Raw genomic sequence first — 24446 nt, 5'->3', positions numbered from 1 at the left:
TTATAACTTTTCAGTGGACATAGCAGTCACTGTCTTCCTGCATATTTACATTCTTTATATAATCTAGGAATTCATTTTGGGCAAATTCTTCCAGTGGGATGAAACCATTATTTTGTACACCAGTACATCTTGTAATTAAAAAATTACATATTCAGTTTTTCACAATTCTTCACTCATTTCCTATACAGTTTGTTGCATCTAGCTACTGATGTTGGTTAGGATGTTGGATGTTGTTATGATGTTGGTTATTTTTAGTAAATTTTCCTTTATATGCTCTTGTCAATGAACGTATATCTTATTCTTTTCCATAAAACTAAAAAAAGCTCTTCCTCTTATAAAAAATGAGATCCTAATTGTCTCCCTACTTACTTTATTCCATGAAAAGTAATTGATTACAACATTTAAACTTACTAAAGTTTAAATATTTTAATAAAAATATCTACTTTTTCCACATTAGATTCATCACAACCCACTAAGTAAAAAAATATGCTTGTTTTATTACTTTTCATCAAGCAAAAATTTTTTTTTCTTACTGGAAAAGTTCTGTAGAATTTTATCACTTTAGATATCTTGAATGAAGCAGTTTAATTATATTTCTTTTCATTTCTTTGAAATTTATGGAGAGACTTTTTGTCATGTCCTCATTATCAAAATATATTAGAAAATGGATTAGACAGAAAATACATGCCCTAATTTTTATTGTATAATATGTAATTTGAAAAATCCATCATGTGTAAATTAAACCTATTATTCAATATTAGAGACAATTTGCTTCCTTGTCCAAACCTGCAGTTCAGATTTCTAGTCAGTTTACTTTACCCGCAATATCTAGTTTGTTTTACAATTATAAATAGCCAAGAATACTTTTATACATAATAATAACCTCTCTTTGAATGTGAATTATGTAATCTAATTTATTATATATGGTTTAAAATTTCTTTTACATTAAGTTTGTTTGATTGAAAAAGTTACTTTTTTGTTTAATAACAATTATTGTTAACAATCTGCCAATTTTTTTTTTGAAAAACACTGTTGTGTTTCTTTACTCATTTATTCTCCTCACTCATTCATTCTCTTCTATATTTTCAGGACGTAATTCAGTGTATACAGTGCAAAGTATATTGAGATTCTCTGGAAGAGATAGACGAGATGGAACACATTTAAACCCTAGTGATCGTGGTGTTTATGCTTGTGCTTTTGAAAATGAAGTCAAAAAGGTAGAGACTACTATGCACCTCAGAATTGAACGTAAGTATAATATTTTCAAATAAAACTGCACTTTATTTTTATTGATAAAATAGACTAATTTATTATTAGCTGAATACATCATCAGTGTTAAACTAGTAATTTATCTGTTTCTTTGTTTATTGAAGTAGAGCATAGATTAAATGCTACATTTCTAAGCCATTTTGTGTAGCATCATGATTAATAATACAATAAATTTCTTAGGATATATTTAAAAATTGAAAATGGAGCAAAATATATGTTTACAATCATTTGTTGGCTGAGCACTTATCACTTCATAAGCCTGGACATATGTGGGTATGAATCAAATAAAGCTGCATCAGACCCCTCAGAAACGTTCACTTATAAAAATCACATATCTATCCATTTTTCATTCCAGTTCTTGAATTTTATTAAGTTGATACAATAATAATGTTTCCATATTTCCTCCTAACACAAGACATAAGTTACCCAAATTAGAATCTTATAATTAAAAATAAATTATTGATGAAAGTTATTGATCAAACAGTTATGACTTACAGAATAGTGTAATTAACATAATGCATTACTTTAGTACAGTTTGACGACTGATAATTTAAAATTTTTATTGTACGTTTGAAAAATTCTATTATCTAATGAATTTATGCTGTATTAGGATATTCATGATAAAACAGAACTACAGCTTACTGATCACATTAACAACAAATATGAATGTTACAGACAATTTACGTAGGTCCAGCTATGATAAATTTCACTAAATAGATTTAAACAATTTTTTAATAGGTTAAAATCACTGTAAAGCAACGTAGTTTGTAGCTGACTTAGGATTAATATGGTATCCCACTTTATAACATTAAATAAAATTAAAAAAAAAAATTGAAAATCAGTGAGATTAGAATAAACAACCAAACTCAAGCATTGATTTTAGAATATACATACCATAAAGAAGCATGTTAACTTGTCTCCAACTACTGATAACCATAGTTGGGTATATTGTTTCATATTTTCCAACTCTCTAGTATAAATCTATTAAATTAAACTATGGAAGCAATCAGGTATGAAGATATATGTTATAAACTTACAATGCTTTTATACATCACTTCATTTTTTTCAAATTTAAATAACTTACATTCTAAATGCTTATTATTTTTTTAAGGTTAAAATACAGAGTGATCAATTTAAAAATACACTTCTACTTTCTTTGTGAACGTTTACATCAGAATTTAATATAGCATGAATAATTCATTTGAATGAGGGAAGTTTAGTGTATTACAGTTGGTATGTAAGGGAAAGACCATTAGACTGGATTGTAACTGTCTCAGTAGCTGATTACATCTATCGGTGTTACATCTAATTATTTGAACAGTGTTGGGCCAATATGCATTTATCAATAGAAGAAAGAGTGTTCATTGTCGAACAGTATTCACCACGCGTTCTTATATTCAATGAGTGAATGAATTAACTGAAAAATCCAACAAGGTAGCACCAACAAAAAAAGGTATTGAGAAATTGATAAAAACTTTCATGAAAGATTCTTTCGGGACAGATTCTGTTTGTAACAAAACACAAATCAAGAAGTGGACAATTTTAACACAAGAGGTAATGAATACAATTAAACAGAGAATGGTTGCATCCCTACACAAATTTCTTAGGAAGTTAAGACAAGAAGTGAATATTTTGTACAGTTGACTCATACAGTGGTCAGCAAAATTTTAAAGTTTTACCCATATTGTATTCAAATTTTCCATGAACTCCATGAAGCTGATTACCAAAAAAGCAATTATTATTAGCAGTGGTTCAAAAACTTTATCCGTGGTAACATATCAATTTTAGATACGTGTTTTTTTTTTTCTGATGAGGCTTGGTTTCACCTTAATGAATATATAAACAGCCAAAACTGTCATGTATACTATGCAGATAATCCATCCACATATTTTTGTAGTCACCTCTTCATGTGCAAAAATTAGGTGTGTGGTGTGTTGTGTCAAGCGAGTAGATGGATCAATAATTCTTTATTTAACTATAAATTCTGAATGCTACAAAGAGATTGTTATGCAGTTTATCGTGCTATTAGAAGAGGAGAAGAGGTACTGTTGGTTACAACAGAATAATACAACCAGCCATATTGCTCAATCTATGGAGTTTTCCAAAGGAAAAGGTTTGTCAGAATAATCCTCAGACCCTAGAAGAACTTAAGATAAACATTATTGCTACAATAAAAACAATTACGCCTGGATGTTAAGAAATGTATCTATTTCAATGGTTAAATGTGTGGATAAGTGTCTGGAACAAAATGGTAACCACTTTCAGCATTTACTGTAGATTAGTTGGTATAAAGTCAGCGTAAATGTAATAAATATGAATAAAATTAATTTTATTAAATAACAGCCTACTTTTAAACTTATCACTCTGTATAACCTGTGTCTTAATTTTCAAAAGTTAATTTCTGAATAAAAAGTGACTATATTTACACTAATTAAATGGTTCAAATTTTATTTTTATAGACTTATTTAATTGCTGCTTGATCTCTTCATGGGATATTAGATTATTATTTTTTTAAGTTATTCTGCATCCTTCTGTTTTTTATTGGTCTCCATTTTCTATTTTATCTACTTCTACCACTAGTTTTATTTCTTATGTCTGTTCAACATGTACTAAATTAAATTTCTATTAACTTATTTATTAATTCAATGTTATTATTTTTACAGATGAACCAATAATTTTACATCAGTATAACAAAGTGGCTTATGATAAAGGAGAAACTGCTGAAGTTATATGTAAAGTGCAAGCATATCCTCGGCCAGAATTTCAATGGAGTTATAGTACTAATGTTGCACAATTATTATCTGGAAGTGATGGCCATTATGAGATCAATACTACCATAAATGAAAGTGGGGGTGATATATATACAAGTGTATTACAGATCGCTAACATAGATAAAGCAGATTACGGTGATTATAACTGTAAAGTAGCTAATACATTAGGAAGTGTTAAAACATCAATTACATTACAACCTAAAGGAGCACCTGAACGTCCTGAAACACTTACACCAATAGATGTCGGTCATAGTTATGTAACATTACAATGGACTCCTGGATTTGATGGTGGTTTACAGGACACTAAATATTTTGCATCTTTCAGAAAAGTACTTAGAGCAAATGATGATGATGTTGATAGCGATTGCTATGCTAGAAGGAAATCTGGACCTGCTGACATTTGGCATGAAGTTGATTGTCAGAAAAGTAATCCTTGCAATATTACATCTCTTGAACAGCATCAGAGCTATGAATTTAAGGTAACTGATTGTTTTTCTTTCTGATTTCATACTAGAATAACAAACTTTGTTCGATTGTTTCACAGAAATGCTAGCAATGTAAATTTGTTCGCATATTTTGTAATCCAAAGGTTAAGTTGAGATCCTTCATTTTTGGTTTATTAGACATTTTTGGTTGTTTCTTATACACATTATTATATTTTCTTATATAATTATTATTTTTATATTCATAAAAGAGTAGTAATAAAGAAAATTCTTTATATTGGCATTTTGGTAAGACTTTTTTTTTTTTAAGAGACCTACATAAGCTTTTGATGAATGAGGTTTTGTACAGATTTTTTTCTGTTGGTATGAGATCTGAAAAATATGCCAAACCAAGTCATAAAATTAACTGAATGTTCTTCAGTGTATCAGATGTTTTTCTACTAACTGAGCTACAGGACTATCTAACTAAGTCGTTAAGTTTTTTTAAATGTTTACATTTCCTACACATTTTTGGCATTGCAGTGTAATGTAATTGTGAAAGTTCCTTAAATGTTATTTTTTTTGTGAGTAACCATATACATTCATTATATAATTGTAGCTTTGGTAAAACATTAAATCAAACATGTGTAATGTGTGTTTTTCCAAAACTACGTTTATGATTTTGTTTCTTTAGTTTCTGCAACAATGAGCGTAAATCAAACATTTTAACCCCCTAAATTGATATCAGTTTCTTTCATTATTCTTCACTCAATAAACTAGAATGAACGTTATCTATACTCATTGAAAGCTATAGAGGTGTAATGTATAATAGTAAATACTGTATAACTGCACACCAAAAAACCCTAAGAAACCCTTAACAAATAAAAAAAAAAGTTTAAGTTAATAAATAATTGATATAGAACTTTATCTTCCTTAAAAAAGAGTATTTTTTTTTAATGTGTTCATGTATGATGAAATTTCATGTTATGTTTCATTCCATTTAAAAAAAATAACTAAAGAGTTGTCTATTTCTTTTAGCTATTATGTTTTTCTTTTTGACATTTTTTTTGATATTTTTTTTTTTTTGTTTATTTGTTTTTCATCTTCATGAAAAATAGCTAAAAGCAATACTTTTATGATTATTCTGTTTATCATCTTTATTTAATTTCTTTTTTTAAATATACTGTAGAGTATATAAATATAATGAATTTAAATATTATTAATTACTTTTTGTTGAAACAAAAAATAATACCTCTGGTTAAATTTTCTTAGCATGGCATCATTGATATTTTATATAAACTATATAAATAATAAAGGTTCAACTAAACAACAATAGTGAATGTTAAATTATTCTAGTACTTTCAGATTTTACTCATCTACCATCAGAAATAATTGATTAATTATAAAATTTACAGTTGTGCAATTAAATAGTAGAATAGAAATTAAAATGAAATAAATACATGATAAAAATTTGTATATTCATAACAGTTTATTGACAAGTATTAAAAGTAAATAAAGTCATACATTAAATAAAAACATCTTTTCCATAAGAGATTCTCAACTGTTATCAATCAATTGTTATCAATTGAGAATTTCTTATGAACAAAAATGTTTTTATTTTTAACATATGACTACTACTTTTAATTGTTGACAGTCAACTGTTAAAATTCGTTTATGGACGAATAAAATCAAAAGTGCTAGAATAATTTAACATTCACTATTGTTGGTTAAGTTGAATCTTTATTATTTATATATTACCTCTTATAACTCCTGCAAGTAACTTAACTTCATCCAATTCAAAATGTGTATTAAATTAAATTACATCCTGTTTTTTTACAATTTTCTGATAACTTATATATAACTAATGTGAAATAAATATTAGGTTCTTTTATTTATTTTGATTTAATCAATAAAATAAATTATATTTTATTTATTTTTTTTACAGCTGAAAGCATATAACACCAAAGGCCCTAGTGATGACTCTGAAGTAATAACTGCAATTACTAAGGTTGATAGAATACCAGCACCACAACGTGTAACATTTGATCCAGAATCACATGCTCTTTCCATCAACATTGGAGCTACATGTCTTCAGTTGGTATGTTTACAGATGCAGTATAGATTTTTATTAAATAAAAACAGTTATTTTAAATACACATATCTTTAAATATTACTAATACAAAAAATAATGAGAATTTCAAATATTATGTCATATTGCTATCCTAGTACGGATATCATAAAAGTTAAATAGGAAGCAGCCATGAACTACTTGACATGAGTTATATATATTTAATACACATCACATATACTAAAATAAAACTAGTTTTCACAACAAAGTTTTTAAATAATAATTACTTCACTAATAATAATTTGCTTTTATTCATAGGTTGGTATTGTAGAAGCTGCCACTAGTCATTTACCTGATCCAAACTGGAGACTAGTCGAATCATTACCTTTAGCTCCTTCAGGTAGTGGTTCAACAAGACGTGAAGCAACAATACTCTCACTTGTACCAAGACGTCATGCTGTTAAAAGTACTGGACGATCATTAGAACCTGAAGAGGACAGCCAGCTTGTTATTGGCCATACTGCTGATAATATTCGTGTAAGAGTTAAGCTTTGCCTTCAAACAAATCATGAAACATGTGGCGATTACACTGAGGCTGAAAGTAAGAAAATTGTGTTTCTATGAAATTTAAAATTGTTATCTTCTATCAAAAATAAAATTCTGTAAAAATAAGTTATATTATTTTAAGTTTAAAACATAGAAATTTTTTTGTAAAAGTATAATGAAAATAACTTTAACTTTGTTTGACTTCTAATAAAATGTAATTAATTAGGCTTACTTAGTACATGTATATCAAGGATGCCAGTTGGTTCATGAATTTAGGGTGTACTATAATTCATATTTTCATAAATGATTATCACTGACAGACTTGAAAACAGACTTGAAAATAATTATTAAATAAAAATGTTAGTGAAAGATTACTTTTTAAAAACAGAAAATAAGTTACTTTTTTCTTGTATTCTGTCAAATTTTAGACAATAAAGAAGTTAAAATTAAGTTGAAGCATACTATTTCAGAAAATAAAACTTTTGAAGTTTTACTTTCAGTACTCTCAAGGTGGAATTGAATATAATATTGTTCTGCACCATATTAATTAGATTAATTTTACTGAAAGTTGGAAGATATTTTGGACAAAAGAAATTTTTTTATAAGAAACATTCTAAAAAAAACTGAATATGTTTTTACTTACTCTATTTACTAGTTTTATTTTGTAAGTAATCAACTAAGCTATCTATATATTTCTTCTATCTACGTATATCTGTCTATTTTTATTGTTTTATTAATACTTATTTTTTTCTCAGTAGGTCCATCAAAAATCAAAGAAGCTTCTGCTTTAGCTACACCTACACTTGTTGCAATCATTGTTTCTTGCGTCGTATTTGTTCTTTTTATTGGATTATTGTTTGTTTATTGTCGTTGTCGAAGAGTGCAAGGGAAAAAGGCTGGTGGAAAAGATTATGAAATGGAAACATCAACGTAAGTATATCTTATTTTTATTTACTTTACTTAGGATTATGAGTTCTGAAAAAAATGAAGAAAACACAACTCAATACAAACACAGTACAATAAGAAAACTTCACTTTTTCTGTATATATATCTAATCATTATTTTAAATAATATAAGTAAATCTTATATATCAGTTTACAGAAGATCCTCACATGTGTTTTTTTATAAAACATTTTGTAAAAGATAGTTTTTTTAATAGAAGGATAAAAGTACCTCAATTTTTTTGTTACAAATATTAAAATAATAATAAAAGACTCTATATTTAATTTTCAAATTGTTATAATAGTACTATGACAATAACTTCATAATTATAGTTAAAAATAAATTTTAATCATAAAATTCATGCCCACTAAAAGAATAAAATAAATAATAAAAATGTTAAATTCTTTTATAAAAAGTTGTCATAAAAAAACAAAACTTTTAATTATGATCTCTTGTAAACATTAATCCCCTATTAAATTAAGACACAATGCACAATGCATTGTTATACAACATAGAGAAGTACATTAATTAGTTATCTATACATATCTCCATTTTGTAATGCATCCATAGGACATACAAGAGGCCAAATCAGATTTGTTTTGTCTGAGAGTAATAATGTTCACTACACAACATGTACCTATAATGAGCAGAGTGTGTTATTGCTTGAAAGGCTGAATACTGACTGCATTTCAGTGGCTTGGCATGCTTATGTGCAGCATTATTTTCAGCTTAGATAAGATTATATTAGGAAACCATTTCACACATCAATTTCCCTACTATTGCTAGCATGGGATACTATTATTTTCTAAATAGCTGTGTTGTTTTTGGGAGCTACTTATGATACACGTTGCTTACAATACGGTTATGGCTATTTGCAAACAAAAAAACTTATATCATTATCAACAAAGTTGTTATTTTTAAAAGCTGTACAAATTATAAATGTGCTGTATGCAAATAAAAACTAATAATATGGGATGCCCTGATAAAATGCTAGATTTCAAATGTACACAATTGTTGGTTTGTTAGCAGAATTGCAACTTCCTTATTTGTCATCTATTTGTGGAATGTTCAGTTGCTGTAGGGCCCTACACAAAAGAACAATATATTATAGTGAAAGCTTATTACATGCGTGGAAAATGATACTCGGAGACCTACACAAAAGAACAATATATTATAGTGAAAGCTTATTACATGCGTGGAGAATGATACTCGGAGACAGTTCATAAATACATTCATAAATGGAATTTTTAGTTAATAAAATGCATCTAATCAGTCAGCATTTCAGATGCTGATTCATAAACTGGAAAAATAAGATTTTATTACACACATTAAATCATCCATGCAAATCATTTTCTTGAAAATTAACCATCAATCACAGTAATTCAGTAAATTTCTTAAAGATTTGCATTGAACAACTACGTAATTCAATTACATAAGAACTCCAGCCATCTGAACATTTGAAGCACCAAAAATTTGTTAATTGGATGTTTGAAAATTAAGAAGTAGATGACGATTTTTCAAACAAAATCATCTTTATTAATAAGGCTCATTTTCAAATGAACAGGTATGTCATAGGGCAGATTCAGGGTATAGAGAACCACTAAATGATTTATGAGAAGTGCCTTACTTAGAAGTGATTTATATGTGCCATACTTGGGGAATTTTGTGTTGGCCTAATGATTAGGCCAGACTTTTTTGAAAATGAACCTGAAATTCACTAACTGAGTAGTGAATGTTACTGCAGCATAATAACAGAGGTTTTCTAGTCTCAGTTGGATTGTATATATTTGAAAAACATGTGGTTTCAGGAGGTCAGGAAATCTGTCACACTGCATTCAAAATAATCGATTTGTAGCAAGAAAATTTCCTGCTACCTCATCCCTTACAATGGAGATCAGAACTTATTGCCAAGTCTTGTGATTGACAACATGTGACTTCTTCTGTTAGAAGTTTGTAAAATTTTATCCTATCTCAACTAAAATAATCAATCTTGTGTTCTTTTTGGAAACCCTTTAGTTTCATAACAATTAAGGTTTAGCAACCTATACCAATTAATTATAATAACAAATAATAATGTCCCTGTTGCGTGTAACTTGAATTTCATTTTTCATTATAAAAACAAATTCGTGAGCACTATTGCGTTGAATAATACGATCAGATTGGCTTAGAGACTGAGCAATTACTAACTGTTAAGAATTACACTCATCACTAATAAGAATATGTTGTGTACTCCGTGTGTTCAGAATGGAAGGTTTCATTATGTATCTCAGAATGATTTATGTACAATTGAAACTTATATATTATTTATTTTTGTAATTTTCCATATAATATTTTTTGACCACAGTAAATCACTAATAACCAAATTAAAGAAAACCGAGGGATCCATTGTAGTTATAGTGTAATTTATGTTAATATTCTTGTAAAATACTATTTATTTGTTACAATTTAAAAATATAAATTGAATTATTTTTCAAATATAGAATTTATTTACTATTTTTAATGAACATATTTTGTTTTCTTTTACAGTGTTCATCCCAGCATTGTACAGCAAGCTCCACCACCATATTATCCATCAACCGGAATGGAAAACAAAGCTCTTGAACATTCATTAGATCTTGCATTAGATGATCCAGCTAAAAATCCAGTTTATGCAGGTCAAAATGGATATGGGTATCATGGAAATCCTCAAAACACTGGTCAGCATCCAAATGGTGGAGAATGTAAGTAACTTTTCTCCTTTTCCATATCATAAAATAGCTTATATTTTTATTTCTACAATTATGAAAATTAATTTTGATTTCTTATGAAGTATTAGATGTAAAATATAGCAATTACTTGTTAAAAGCAAATAATTTTTGTAATTTTAAAAATACAGTAGGCTTTACATTTGTAGTTAAATTTCTGATGATATTTTAAACAACTGATTATATTTTACTTACTTGCTAATTAAATTAATATAAGCAGTCTAACAATTAAATTTGAATTCACAGCCAGCATACAACGTGCTGAAGGTAAGATGTTATGAGGTATGGCATTGTTTTTGCTATATATGTGTTGTCATGTGCTTTGCAATGTGTGATTGTTATTTTATGTTTTTTCTTTGATTATCTTTTTCTTTAAGATGAATTTTAATTCTTGTTAAATATGGTTTAAAATTTAAATGAGCAAACTTCAGTGAATCATTATCCTTTCCCTTTATCCAATTGTTATAGGGTTGAACTGTATATCACAAACCTCCACTATATTCTAATATTCTCATCAATCTTAAAAACCATTCTCCGTTCTGTTTTGGAAGTCTTCATAATATATATATTATTTTTGGCTGCTCACTAGGAATACATCATCTTTAATAATTTCCTTATTTCAGCAGTTTTCATTTTACGTTGTAAGTGAACACATCATTATATCTTTTCCTGATCTACTCTCCCCTTTTTGCCCTACATCTTAGATCTTCTCTTATTGTATATTTTATTACATCCATTCTCTGTATTCCTAACAGTGCTTCTCAGAAACTTTTATCTCAGTTGTCTTTATTTTTCATTTCTCATAATCTTTTATTTTACATCGCCTTCTCTTGTTATAGTCACCCAACAACTTGATCCATGAATTGGAATACCATTTTAAAAAAGGATTTTTCCTGTTTAAGCTTCAGTTGCTCTTCCTTTTCTCATATTTAAACTTGTAACTATATAATCTGCTATAGCAAATGAATTCATTAATAATCTTCTGATTCTCAGATTTCCTACACTCTACACTATTTTTAAAACACTGAATTATTTCTTCTTGTATTTCCAAATACCACTTCTACCATTGTTCATTCCATAATAAGTTTACTTATTTCATTTCATAATTTTATTTCTTCTGTGCTTAATTTCTTCCCTCATTTTTCTATTTCTTTAACATGATTTTGAATTACTTTTTCTTTTTCTCCCAAAGTAACTGTCATCAGTAGTGGTTTCTCAGCCTTTCATTTTCTTCTTTATTTCCTTATGAATTTTGTCCATAACGAAGTTAAGAAAATAATAGATGTCTCTTATCAGTCTCAGTTTTGATCCATAAATGATGCAAAATAAATACTGTTTAGTTTTCATTGATTTAGATGACTTATAATTAAATAATATTCTCTTTATTTAGAATCACAATTACAATCTTTTATATTCTCATTTACACTTAATTTTTGTAAAATATGTTTTTATAATCCCTTATTAAAATTTAAAATCAATTAACATTATACTTTTCTAAAATAAAGATTTACAATTTTTAATGTAACCACCATTACAGTTCATTACAATGAGAGACTGTATATCAAATTAAAAGGAATCCACAATAATAAAATGGGTTATTTTATATATTTTTCCAAAGATAAGATATTTTATGAGTTTGTTTCTTTTTATTCACATTTTCTTCCTAAAGTTTTAATCTTCATTTCTTAATTAACTAAATACGTATATGAGAACTGCATGTTAATGTTGTGTTCGTCTTGCATGTTGTATTAACTTAGAATAATAATTTCTAAACATATTGTCTTTAATTTTTTAATGTAAAATAAGAGTAATGTAAAATAAATCAGAATGATTTATGTAGCATTACAATTAATTAATAGCTGTTTCTCTTTGATCAAAATTAAAACATATATGACTGGTTAATTTTGACTACATAATTATATACTATTGCAAGAAAGGTATCATACTGTTACTTTGATTATTACCATCACCCTAAAAAGTTTTAAAACATCTAGAAATTATTAGAATATATCAGTGTATGTTGCAGTCACTATTTATCAACAATAGTTAATTTTATACAAGACTAGTAAAATAATGTTTTTTATGAGCTACTGAGACTTCATTGTTTATTTTTATTGTGTATTAAACATTTTGGAAATTATTTTATATTTAATGTATTTTTTTTAATTATCTCTATTACAAATAACAATTGTACATTCAACATCTAAGATCTTGCTATTATATACTAAGTATCATTCAAAACAATAAAAATAATGTATCATATTTAAATTTAAATAGAAATAGAAAACTGTACATAAAATGAAGTTAAAAATTTAAAGAAACAAAAGATATTTGATTGTTTTTCAGTACTGGCTCCCATAAATAAATTCCATCCTCATTTTTTTTATCCTGGACAAGATGTAATCTACTATGATTTTCCAAAGAAATCCTTCTTTGGGTTATTAACCTCTTCTTATAACCTCTCACTTTCCTTATCTTTAACCACTTTTCCCTAGTTAAGTACCATGGAGTTTGTGTTAATTGCCACACTGTCTCCAACTGTGACACTACATTGGCACTCTTTAGTAGCAAAACGATCACATCATTTGTAGGGTAGCAGACTTTGCCTTCTGCTTGTTATATAAAATTGAGCTTATAAAATAATATATTTTATGATTTTAAGATACACAGCTTTACATTTCATTTTTATTTATAAATTTAAATTATATTTATAAAATATAATTATTTTATAATATAAAATTACAATTATTTTATATATTAATTTTATATCATATCAAATAAATATAGAATTTGATACAATTTCTTACCTAAATTTAATTTTTTTTTAGGGGTAAATATGGGTTACATGGAGAACAGTTACTCAAATTCAAATAATGGAGGTTCTGTAAATTCGCAAGACTCACTATGGCAGATGAAAATGGCTGCTGCTAACAATAATGCCAATTCAGCAAATGCTCATCATCACATAACGGATAGAAATAATCATTATGGTATTTTACATTTTTTTTAAATTACTTTATTTATTTTGAAGCGAAATTTAAATAAATTAATAATTTTATATCATATTAAAGTATACAATTTGATTGGTAGTACTTCATTGCATATTATGGTCAATCACATTTTTCTTCATTTTGCTCACTTTGTAGTTATCTAGCACCCTAAATAGACAAATTCCATATTCATATCCTGATTACAGTAACATCTGAATTCACAGCTTTTTATAAGTATATGATTTTATTTAGTCAAATTTAATGAAGTTTACGGTTTGTGATTAGGTACAACTTGATTACAATTTATTGTCTATAAATGTCATAACTTAAGGTTTTAGTTAATGTCGGATCCACAAGCATGGAAAATTACAGACTAAAAGTATGATCTAAAAAGAGCACTAAATAGAAATAAGGAAGGCAATAAAGAATAAATCATAATTTAGAAAAGAGATTTTTATTATTTTAACTATACACATCCTACAAAAATATGAAACAATATATGTTAAGATGGCCAACCACTAACTAACCATCAGGCTGGCCATTAAAATTTAAAAAACTCAGTATTCTCCTACAATACCAGGATTTACAAACCTACTTTCTTTATTAAACTTTTTTTTCTTTCCCTATTCCCTTACTTTATACTATAACATTTTTTTTTTTCTTTTGGCAAGATATTTTTATAATATTTTTTATATAAATTACACTTTCCAGTAATTGTCATATTTTCTGTAAGGTGACAATTTATTTGATTGTGCTTATAAAAAAATAATAATTAGCCATCTTTTGCAATTACTATTAGTCAGAATTTTAAAATATTTTACTGTTTTTAAGTTATATTTTTCAAGTAAAATTTCATCCAATATTACTAATAAGTTTATTAATATATCTTAACTGTGTATTTTTTTAACTTTACAGGTGGATATGATCCATTGACTCATGGAGGTTATGGTGCAGTAGATGATTATGCACCATACCCACATCTAGTGCCATCTGCATCACCTGATTATAGTCGCAATAGTAACAATCCTTCACGTCAAGATTACACTCCAGATAAATCAAGGAGAAGGGAACACCATATAGGTTAGTTTATTTGTGGATATCATTCTATTCTTTATTCTTTTATATTAGTAAAAAAATTATCTAAATACATTTAATTATGTAAAAAGAAAAATTAATAAATGATTAACTTTCTATTATTTTATGAGAGTAGTATAATATTATCTATTGGTGGTGTTATTAACTATATAATCATAAAGGAACATCTGAAATTGGATTTCAAAAATGTTTCACTTGCATCTTAGCTGCTTATTTATTTTTCTTATATGAATCAAGATATCTTGTTTAGGGTTTATATAAAATTTACTAATATTTTATTATTATATAATATCCATTTATTTTGAATTAAAACAAATTTTTTAAAGAAAAAAATTGTATCTCCTTGGTGGAGTGGTAGCATATTGGCCTTTCATCCAAAGGTCCCAGGTTTGAATCCCAGTTAGTCATGGCATTTTTCATACATTACAAAAGTTCACTTATTTGCCAAAATTATTTATTAAAATATAATTTGTATGTTGTAATAAAGATACTAAAGTAATTTTTCATGATATTTCTATTTTCTTTCACAGATCAGACATTTTACAAAGTATAGAGAAATCAAATCAAAGAGAAATGTACAATAAACTGTATGCTGTTCTTAATCCTTCAAACAATATATAAGTTATAAATAATAATAGAATGTTAAACTATATATAAATCACAAAGAATATTTTTAGACAGAATATAAATAAAACATATGCTATTATTTAGCATGATATTATCTGTATGAACATGATAAAGCAAAGTAACCGATATTTGTTATTTATAATTAAGTTACTTATACTGAATACTCAAGTTCTTGTTTTTTATTTACTATCTCATTACTTCTTTTTTCCAGAATCACCATATCGTGATGTTAGTGGTCTTCCTGATCCATACCTAGAACATCAGTTAATGCTTGAGAGTGAAGAAAATTTGAAACCACAACAACATTTATCTATATCATTTGATGAGAGTCTTGAATCGGGATATTCAACTCCTAATTCACGGAGTCGTAGAATTATACGTGAAATAATAGTGTGAATAAAAAAAAAGGACTTATTAAACAATTATTATTTTGTAACCCTCTTTACTAGAGGTTTCTAGTGGCATCAATGTGCCACTGTATAAGTTAAGGTACAAAATGAAATATTTAATAAAATAAAATTCCACCGAAATCATTTATGCCATTGCATTTTTTATCACTATTATATTTACTCATTTTTATTGAGTAAATTTATGTAACTAAAATTATTAAAAAATTATAGAAAAAGACTTCAGAAAAAAGATTCCGAATCTGTTTTCATACAGAATTATTAAATGGTTATGAAATCTAGTGATAGAATTATCATCTATGAAGATATATCCCAATTTATTTAGACTGTGGAAAATTTCAAGAAATTTTAAAAAACTGTTCTCCATGTAAATATTATATTATTGTATGTGTTTTATATGCAGTTATCGAATGTATGCAATTTGTGTGCAAATATGAGTGTATAAGTATGTATGTATGTAGGTATGAAAGAATGTGATGTACATGCAAGCATGAAGATATGATTATTTGTGTACATACATGATGTCCTTAGAAAGCATGTACTTTTGTGTTGAAGTATGTACGCACTTATGGTTAATAAGCTTCTGTAAGTTATATTAAAAAAAAAAAAATGTTATGTTAGATTATTTTCCTATAAATCTTACATCTTATTCTCTAACAATAATATTATCTCTTATGTGTAGTTTTTAGAATGGAGTATGAAGCTACATTCTAATGTGTATAATTTTTTTCTGGCCTTTCAAGGCTTTTTTATGTAATTAAAGTGCATATCTCATAATAATTGCCTCTGCTCAAATAATTTCATGTTTCTTACATGTAAAATTTTTTCATCTAAGTAAATTTATAACATGTTTAATGTTTTCTTCTTGATGTTTTGTTGTTTGTTTTTAAGTCATCTAGCTAATGCTTTTTAATTTATTAAGCATTGTACTTTCATTATTTGTGTATCACTAAAATGTTTATATAATTATTAATTTACTTTTTGTTGTTATAAAATAAAGTAGCATATTTTTTTCTGCTTTTGACATGTAAATTCCAAAGTAATTTATATTTTTGAACACATATACTTACTAATTACCTAATGGTTACCTAATTGTAAAATAATAAGTAGGATAGATAATTAATTATTTAAATAATCAAATTTATTTAAATTGATAGACTATCTTATTATCCTTTCCTACTTTTATTTTGCTACTCATTTAGAGTAACTATTATTTTTTTATGTATTGCTCCATAACTTATATCATTTTGCATCTACCCATTAAAGCATAATGTGAAACCATCCTATCAGCTACTTTCAGAATCAGATTTATTCACAAGTTCTAAACTTGTTCATGATGGTTAGAGATCTACCCTTGACTACTTATCTCTGTTATGTATACTGTTTGACTTGAAAAGCATTTAGTTACAGTGAAATATAATTATGCTTGCGCATTTTAATTAAATCATTGTTTTATTTTGATGACCGGTTTCAATCCCTGACCGAGGCTTAATATTTTTATCAGTTATAATTTTATCTTATTGCATAAAAAAAAGTAGAAATCTTTAAATAATTAATAGAATTGGGTTAGTTTTACCAATCAGCTGCTGAAAAAAAAGCAAAGAATTAACTAAAAAATTACACATTTTATTGCCGTTCAATGTTTACTAGTTCTTTTGCATTACCATGATCCAACTTTTTTTTTTTAAATAAACATAAACAATAAATTTTATTTACATCTTCAGTCTAAAGTCTAATTAATTCTGAATACTATGGGGATCATAATATAACAGTATCTTCAGTAAGAAGTGGTTTTTGCCAATCAAAATCTTCTGATAAAATAAAAATCACGAAACACAAGTACACTCCACGTTCTCTAATTCTTAGATTGATTATGGAAATTCTTCTCTATCCAAAGGCTCATTGTACACTCCCAATCATATCAGTTTTGTAAGCTCTAACAAATGACTACCAAAATGACTACTAACAAAAGCAAATGGCTTTCCAATGAGCAAATATCCATATTCCCAAAATGTCAAACTACCTACTTAATCAAATCATGATCATAGCTTTGTAGAACATAGAGCATCCTACAAATTTCCTAGATAGGGACCTCTTCAATTTTGGTTAATTACTTTTTGTTTTAAATTTTTCTTTTGTTACAAAGTTAGTATTTTTATTGCAGAAAAGATCTTTAGTATATCCTTTGAAAATGCACCATACTGCCCACAGTATTCAATGAAAAAAAGATTAATAAAACAATGCTACAACTTTTTATTTTAAAAAGGTGTATCTTGATATAGAGAAAAATGAATAAGTTAATAAAATGTGTTGAATAAAAAAGAAATTCAAGAGGGATTGATATAATACAAAAGAACCAATTTTATATTACAAAAAAAATCTCAATAATTTTTTTATGTAAATATTGTAGTCCTGATATTATTGTAAAATATAAGATACAAATTTGAGGATATTATTGTAAAGTATAAGATAAAAATTTGAGGATATTATTGTAAAGTATAAGATAAAAATTTGAGGAAAAATAGTAACAGTTGAAGTTAGAGCAGGCCTCCTACTAAAATGTACACATTTATTTTGCAATCATGAACTAAGTGGAGTAATTAAGTATGATTAAAGATAACTTATAAATGTATTAGCATGAATTTGTTTATTTTAATTTTTAGATATGTTTCTATTAAATAGTAATAAAAATTTTTATTTTACATCAACTAAGTATAATAATTATGTAAAATTATGAATATTAATTTAAATCTTTTAAAATTTATTTATAAATTTAGTAATTTAAAAACAGGAAAATTTAAATAAAAAACATTGATAAATAAATAATGTATATATATTATTTTTGTTTTTATATTTAAGATTGTTTTGTTAATGTATATATTTATAAATGTTTGATATAACTTTAATGCTAGATAATTAAATATTTGGCATTAAGTGTATTATATTAATACTTCTCTAAATATTATGTAATCAATTTATTTTTTTATAATTTGTACATATTATGTTATTTTTTTTACTTCATTTTATAATTATTATAATACCTAAGTATAATTATACATTTTGAAGATGTAATAATAATAATAATAATTTTCAGAAAATTTTAGTGCCATTGGTTGTTTTTTATGTTTCTCTTATTATTATTATTATTACTTCTAGTTTTCTTTAATGAATCGAATTATATAAACAAAACATAATGAGCTGCAGTATTTTTTTATTGTTATGTTCATTTATATTATTAAAATAATATTAATGATAAGAATGAATGCTGAGAATGAAAATGCTCAAATATTATATTATAATAGAAATTAGTTTTTAGTTGTTTGTATTTTTTTAAATTAAAGAAAAGCTATCTATATGCTAGTCAGCTGGCAGCATAAGTTATAAATGAATGGTTAACATTAGGAAAAGATCATGCACTCTATTATTAATGAAATTTTAATAAATAATTGTATAATTTTATTTTATGTAATTAAACATAATACTTTATATAATTATTTTCTGAACACTTCAGTTTTATAAATAAAATGCAGTAGTGATTGATAGTCCAACCATATTACACTTAGAGAAAAAAAATTGTTATCTGGACTTTTATCAATGAAAATGGTAAAGGGGCTTATAATAAACGTAAAAAAATAAACGCATGAGCAGTATGTGAAGGGAGGATTTGGGGGGTTGGGGGGATGAAAAAAATTTTCCAATACAAAAGTTGTAGATCATGCAAAAATCTACAACTTTTGTAGAGGTCACTTTTTAACAAACCTCAAAATTTTCGAGATAAATGCGAACTCTTCTTTTTTTTATTTTTTATTTTTCATTTCCACAAAAATAATTTAATTTTGACAAAACTTGGTGAAAGTATACCTTTCTGTGTCTTAAAAACCACAAATTTTTGTGATGTCAACTTTCACTAGAAATCACAATAATACCATTTTTCATCCCTTTTCAACCCCCCCCAAATCAGTACGTTACCATTTACATAAAAGTCCAGGTAACAATCTTTTTTTTCCTCTAAATGAGTTATTTTGATTGGTTTATGATGCGTTTTTTGTGTTAAAAAGAAAAAATATATATTTATTAATTTAGCATAATTTATTTACATGCATTTCTGTGTTCATATTAACGGTATAAATATTTTATTTTAATATCAGTTTTATTTAAGGTATAAGCTATAAGGAATTACTAATAACCCTGTTCAGTGGAATATTCAATATACATTTTTTCTGAAATATAAGTTATCTATTTCATCATAAATTATACTTTTCATAACAATTAAATAATAAGAAAATAAAAAGAAAATTTTATGAAACAAATTTCAAAAAAATATCTACTTACAAATTACTACCCATATTAGAAATATCTATTTGATAGTTATCAAAACTGAAAATGAGTGTTAATATTTTTATTATAAGGTAAAAAATATTATTGTGTTCAAAATATTGTACGTTCAATAAAAATGTTATTGAACGTTAAAAAATGTTATCGTTATAGAATATGAGTTTTCAGTAATCAAAACTCAGTTTTTTTTTCAATTACCGTAAGTTTTGTTTTTTCTGTTTCAGTTATAAAATCATACTCTGATTGAAGATAGTTTGTCTTTTACTAATTACTTTAGCACTGTTTTTAAAATAAATTACTTTAAATGATAAATGTACCATGAAACAATCCAACTACAGTCCTGTAGTAAACTAGAAATTACTACTTTATACTTATTTAGGTTAAAAATTACAATTATTTTAACAGCTAGCAAAATAAATTATTTCTAAGTAACTTATCATATAATCACATTAAATGGAGAAATTTTCACATCTAAAAATTATACATGAATATGATTAAGAAACAGTAATATGAAACTATACATTTACAGCAATATTAATCAAACGATTATTTAGTTGTAAATAGGCAATAGAAATAGTGCATTGGTTCTTAAATGATGATGAACTTAAAATTATGATTCTTCAAATTATCTAATTAAACAATTCTTTCTATTTAGTGATAATTTTTCAAATTTGAGCTGGTGTAATTTAGCAGCGCTCTTCTTTTAAGTAGTAATAAATTATTTTTTCAAAGTTGCAGTTTTATTTTAAAGGTAATAATTACAGCAGTCCTTCATAAACATTTTGCAAATACATAAATGATAGTTAATAGTCAATTTAAACAAGTGAAATAAAAAAAGATATTACAAGTAGGTGTTAATGCTTTAGTAGAAAAATATTTTATTATTATTTTTTCTAAGGACTTACAACTGAAATATTCAACCACTGAATAAAAATAAAGATGATTGCAGTATATTGTGCAAAAATGAAATAAAAAATTGCACTCTTCATTGTAATTTAATATTAATTAGTTCCAAATTAATTTCATGATATTTTTTTCTTTAAACCTTCATCGTAGCAACCATCAGGTGATATTTATAACTGACTTTTCTTACTACATTTAAGATCATCTATTTATTTATTTATTTATTTAATGTTTAAAATAAATGGGAACCAATGTACCTAAAATTCAAAACAGGTAGAACAAATTATATATGAACAAAAAAAACAGGAACAAAATAAACAGTTAAGTTAAAAAAATTCATTTGTAAAAGTAGAGATCACTTAAGACTCAAACTGTTAACAGTTTGTATATATTTGTATTTTAATAAATATATACATATATATATATTATTAATGAAAAATAATATGATTATTTATAACAATAAAGTTAAATCTTTATAAAATATTTATTGAGCAGGTCTTAAAAAAGTATCTTATATTATTTTATAGCTGTAAAATTGCCATAATTATCTTTTCGAGCTGAAAAAAAAATTACAAAAAAAAGGTGTAATCATGCAACTTTGCATAAAGTGCCAGTGTAAAATGTAATTCAGGGCTTTTGATTAACACTTTTTCAACTGCCGACTTCATTATTTCCTTGATTTTTAGAATTAACAAACTTTATTTTTTATTAGTTTGCCAGTTGCCATTTATTTAGATGAAATTGAAAATAAACAGGATTTTAATCCAAACTTGTTGATTCCTACTTATTTATGTTGGAGTACAACACGTTTATTTTAAAAATATTTATATAGAATTAACTAGGTTTTTAAAAAAATTGTCATATATCATGCATGAGGAACAGTGGCTGATAGGCTGTCATAATGAAATGTCCTTAAGTGAAATTAGGAAACAGTAGTTAAGTACACAACAATTGAGAACTGTTAAACATAAAAACTTCTGGACTTGTTTACTTATGCCAGTTGGATACTTAGCATATTTCTACACACACAAGACCTATAAAAATGAGAAACAAAAGAAAGTGCAGTAATGTATTCTGAAATTTTGTCACGTAGAAAAGGAAAAACTTGACACTTCCACATAAGGTTCATTGTATCCAGATAACACAGACAGCCACTTAATTTAGATAAAACAACATTTAGCTCATTAACTTAAAATTATCTGAGTTTTACTGTAATGTTTTATTATAAAGGTATATAACACATACCATACGTCTTTCTTTTTACTTCCCATTCCATCTGTTATGGCTTCAGTTATTTTTATAATCAACTTTACTTCAGTAAAGACCTGTAAATATATGTTTTACAGTAAACATGTTTTTTTTCTTAATATTTCTAAAATTAAATAAATCAAAACTTTTTATACTACAGAATTTTAAAATAATTGCATGCTTTTTTAAATGTATGTATGAAATGTATCTGTATTTATTTTTTTTTTAAAGAAATTAATTTCTTGAATTTAATAGTATTGATTACTGTTGATTAATAGTGAATTATGTTTTTTGATAATTAAATGACATAATTTATAATGAACAATTTGCAATAAATAATAATAATGTAACGATCTCATGTTGAATTGTTGTTAGTTTTTATATCACAATTCGTAATAATCATAAAAATTATATATATATATATATATAAACTACACATGTATATTAACACTAATTGTAAGTATTATATTATTATCTAACAATAAGAAAGAGTTGACATGAGATGAGCGGGTATGCAGTGTGTTAATATTTTTTGTTGTTATATATTTTTTCATGTACTATTACAATAATTAAAAGAAAAAAGTTTTTACTTCATAGAATTAATGTATTTAATTATTGATAATACATAAATACATGTGAATGAATGCTTTTATGTACATTTTATTTTTTATTGTAAATTACTGTTGCAGACTTTTTAGATGCAATATAATTTTATGTGTAAACAATGTTTAATTTTTAATTCCTTTTATCCTTTTTACTTTTACAAAGTATACAAAAGAAAAAGAGAGAATTTCTTAAGATTTTAGAGAATTTCTAGATTTTAGAGATCAGTCAGTTATGCCACTGTTGTCAAACTATTAAATTACTAATTTCTCAAACATGGTACCGCTGATATGTTAAATAAATAAATTAACAATTAATATAAACCACCTTACCAGCACGTTGATATGTTCTGTAGATCTTTCAGCTTACTTGGAAGCGATCATCAGGAATTAAAATTAATGGATTAATTTTAACTCCTGATGATGGCTTCCAAGAAAGCCGAAAGATCTAGAATGTATCAACATGCTAGTAAGGTGGATTATATTAATTGTTAATTTATTTCTTATTTTACTGTTACCAATCGAGTACACAAAGCAGCCAATTGAGATGTTATTTTGATGAATGGTGTTTAGGGATCATCATATTATAATAACACTGATAGATAAAAAAAAACCCCTTTTAATGTTTCTCAAAGTGTGATACCATTTCTTGAATTGCTTTTTTGCATACATTACAGATCTGTAAATACAATTTTTCTATCACCCTTAATTTTAAATAAATTACGCTTAAAAAAAAATTAAGGGAAAATATAGTTAAAATCTATAAAATTTATAATTTTGCATGGCCATACCTGTGTTAGAATGCTTTTGCTGATGCTTTTATTTTATAAATAACCTCAGGTGCATCCCAAATTAATGTCCAACAGTAATTGACTAGCATGTTAGTATTCCGTTTCCCTTTATAGTGGCTTTTTATCACTGAAATGTCTTGGTGGAAATGTTCACCATGTTCGTCACTTATGTCTACAAGGTTGTTCAGGAAAAAATCCTGATATGAGTGAAGGAAATGTATTTTCAAAGACATGGGATGTAATAAGAAGTTAATTAACAATATCAAGGTAATTGCCAGATTTTTATTTGCCAAGAGAATTTTTGCAAATGTCTTTAAATGAAGCCCAAGCTGCACTTTCTACATTATTTAACATTGAGTTAAATATATAATTTTTGACCAACTCTCTTATTTGAGGACCAACAAATATTCCTTCTTTAATTTTTCTTCACTTACATTCGAAAATTTCTGCCTGATGTACAAAAATCCGGGACTATACTTCTTCACTACTTTTACAGAATTATTCATTAGTCCTAGCTTGATATAGAGAGGGGGTAAAAATACTTTTTTGGGTTCAACTAAGGGCTCATGAATAATATTTTTCCCTTTTGGAGTTAATTGCCTCATTTCTTCCACTCTTTGGTAACATACTGTTTATCCCTAGCTCGGTTGCCCCATTCACAAAAAAATGCATGTACTTATGGCTTA

At 26.0% G+C, this 24446-nt stretch overlaps 1 protein-coding gene across 2 annotated transcripts in view; it reads left to right on the top strand.

Moving 5' to 3' along the window:
* Positions 1–16819, top strand: part of ed (hemicentin protein echinoid) — a 640582-nt gene extending 623763 nt beyond the window's left edge. Inside the window, exons 8-16 of one of the 2 annotated variants that reach the window (XM_075368225.1) lie at positions 1090–1248; positions 3933–4519; positions 6408–6560; positions 6849–7131; positions 7835–8006; positions 10545–10738; positions 13591–13752; positions 14668–14832; positions 15686–16819. In XM_075368225.1, coding sequence (XP_075224340.1) covers positions 1090–1248; positions 3933–4519; positions 6408–6560; positions 6849–7131; positions 7835–8006; positions 10545–10738; positions 13591–13752; positions 14668–14832; positions 15686–15870 — 2060 coding nt within the window. In that variant the 3' untranslated portion in view covers positions 15871–16819. Of the gene's footprint in view, positions 1–1089; positions 1249–3932; positions 4520–6407; positions 6561–6848; positions 7132–7831; positions 8007–10544; positions 10739–13590; positions 13753–14667; positions 14833–15685 lie in introns of both variants that reach the window. The other variant, XM_075368224.1, reaches the window with a different exon arrangement.
* The last annotated feature ends 7627 nt before the right edge of the window (positions 16820–24446 follow it).

Source organism: Lycorma delicatula, chromosome 6 (assembly GCF_047948215.1).
Source record: "Lycorma delicatula isolate Av1 chromosome 6, ASM4794821v1, whole genome shotgun sequence".
Lineage (NCBI taxonomy): Eukaryota > Metazoa > Arthropoda > Insecta > Hemiptera > Fulgoridae > Lycorma > Lycorma delicatula.
Note: the sequence above shows the minus strand (reverse complement) of the source record. Positions and strands in the feature narration are given on the sequence as shown.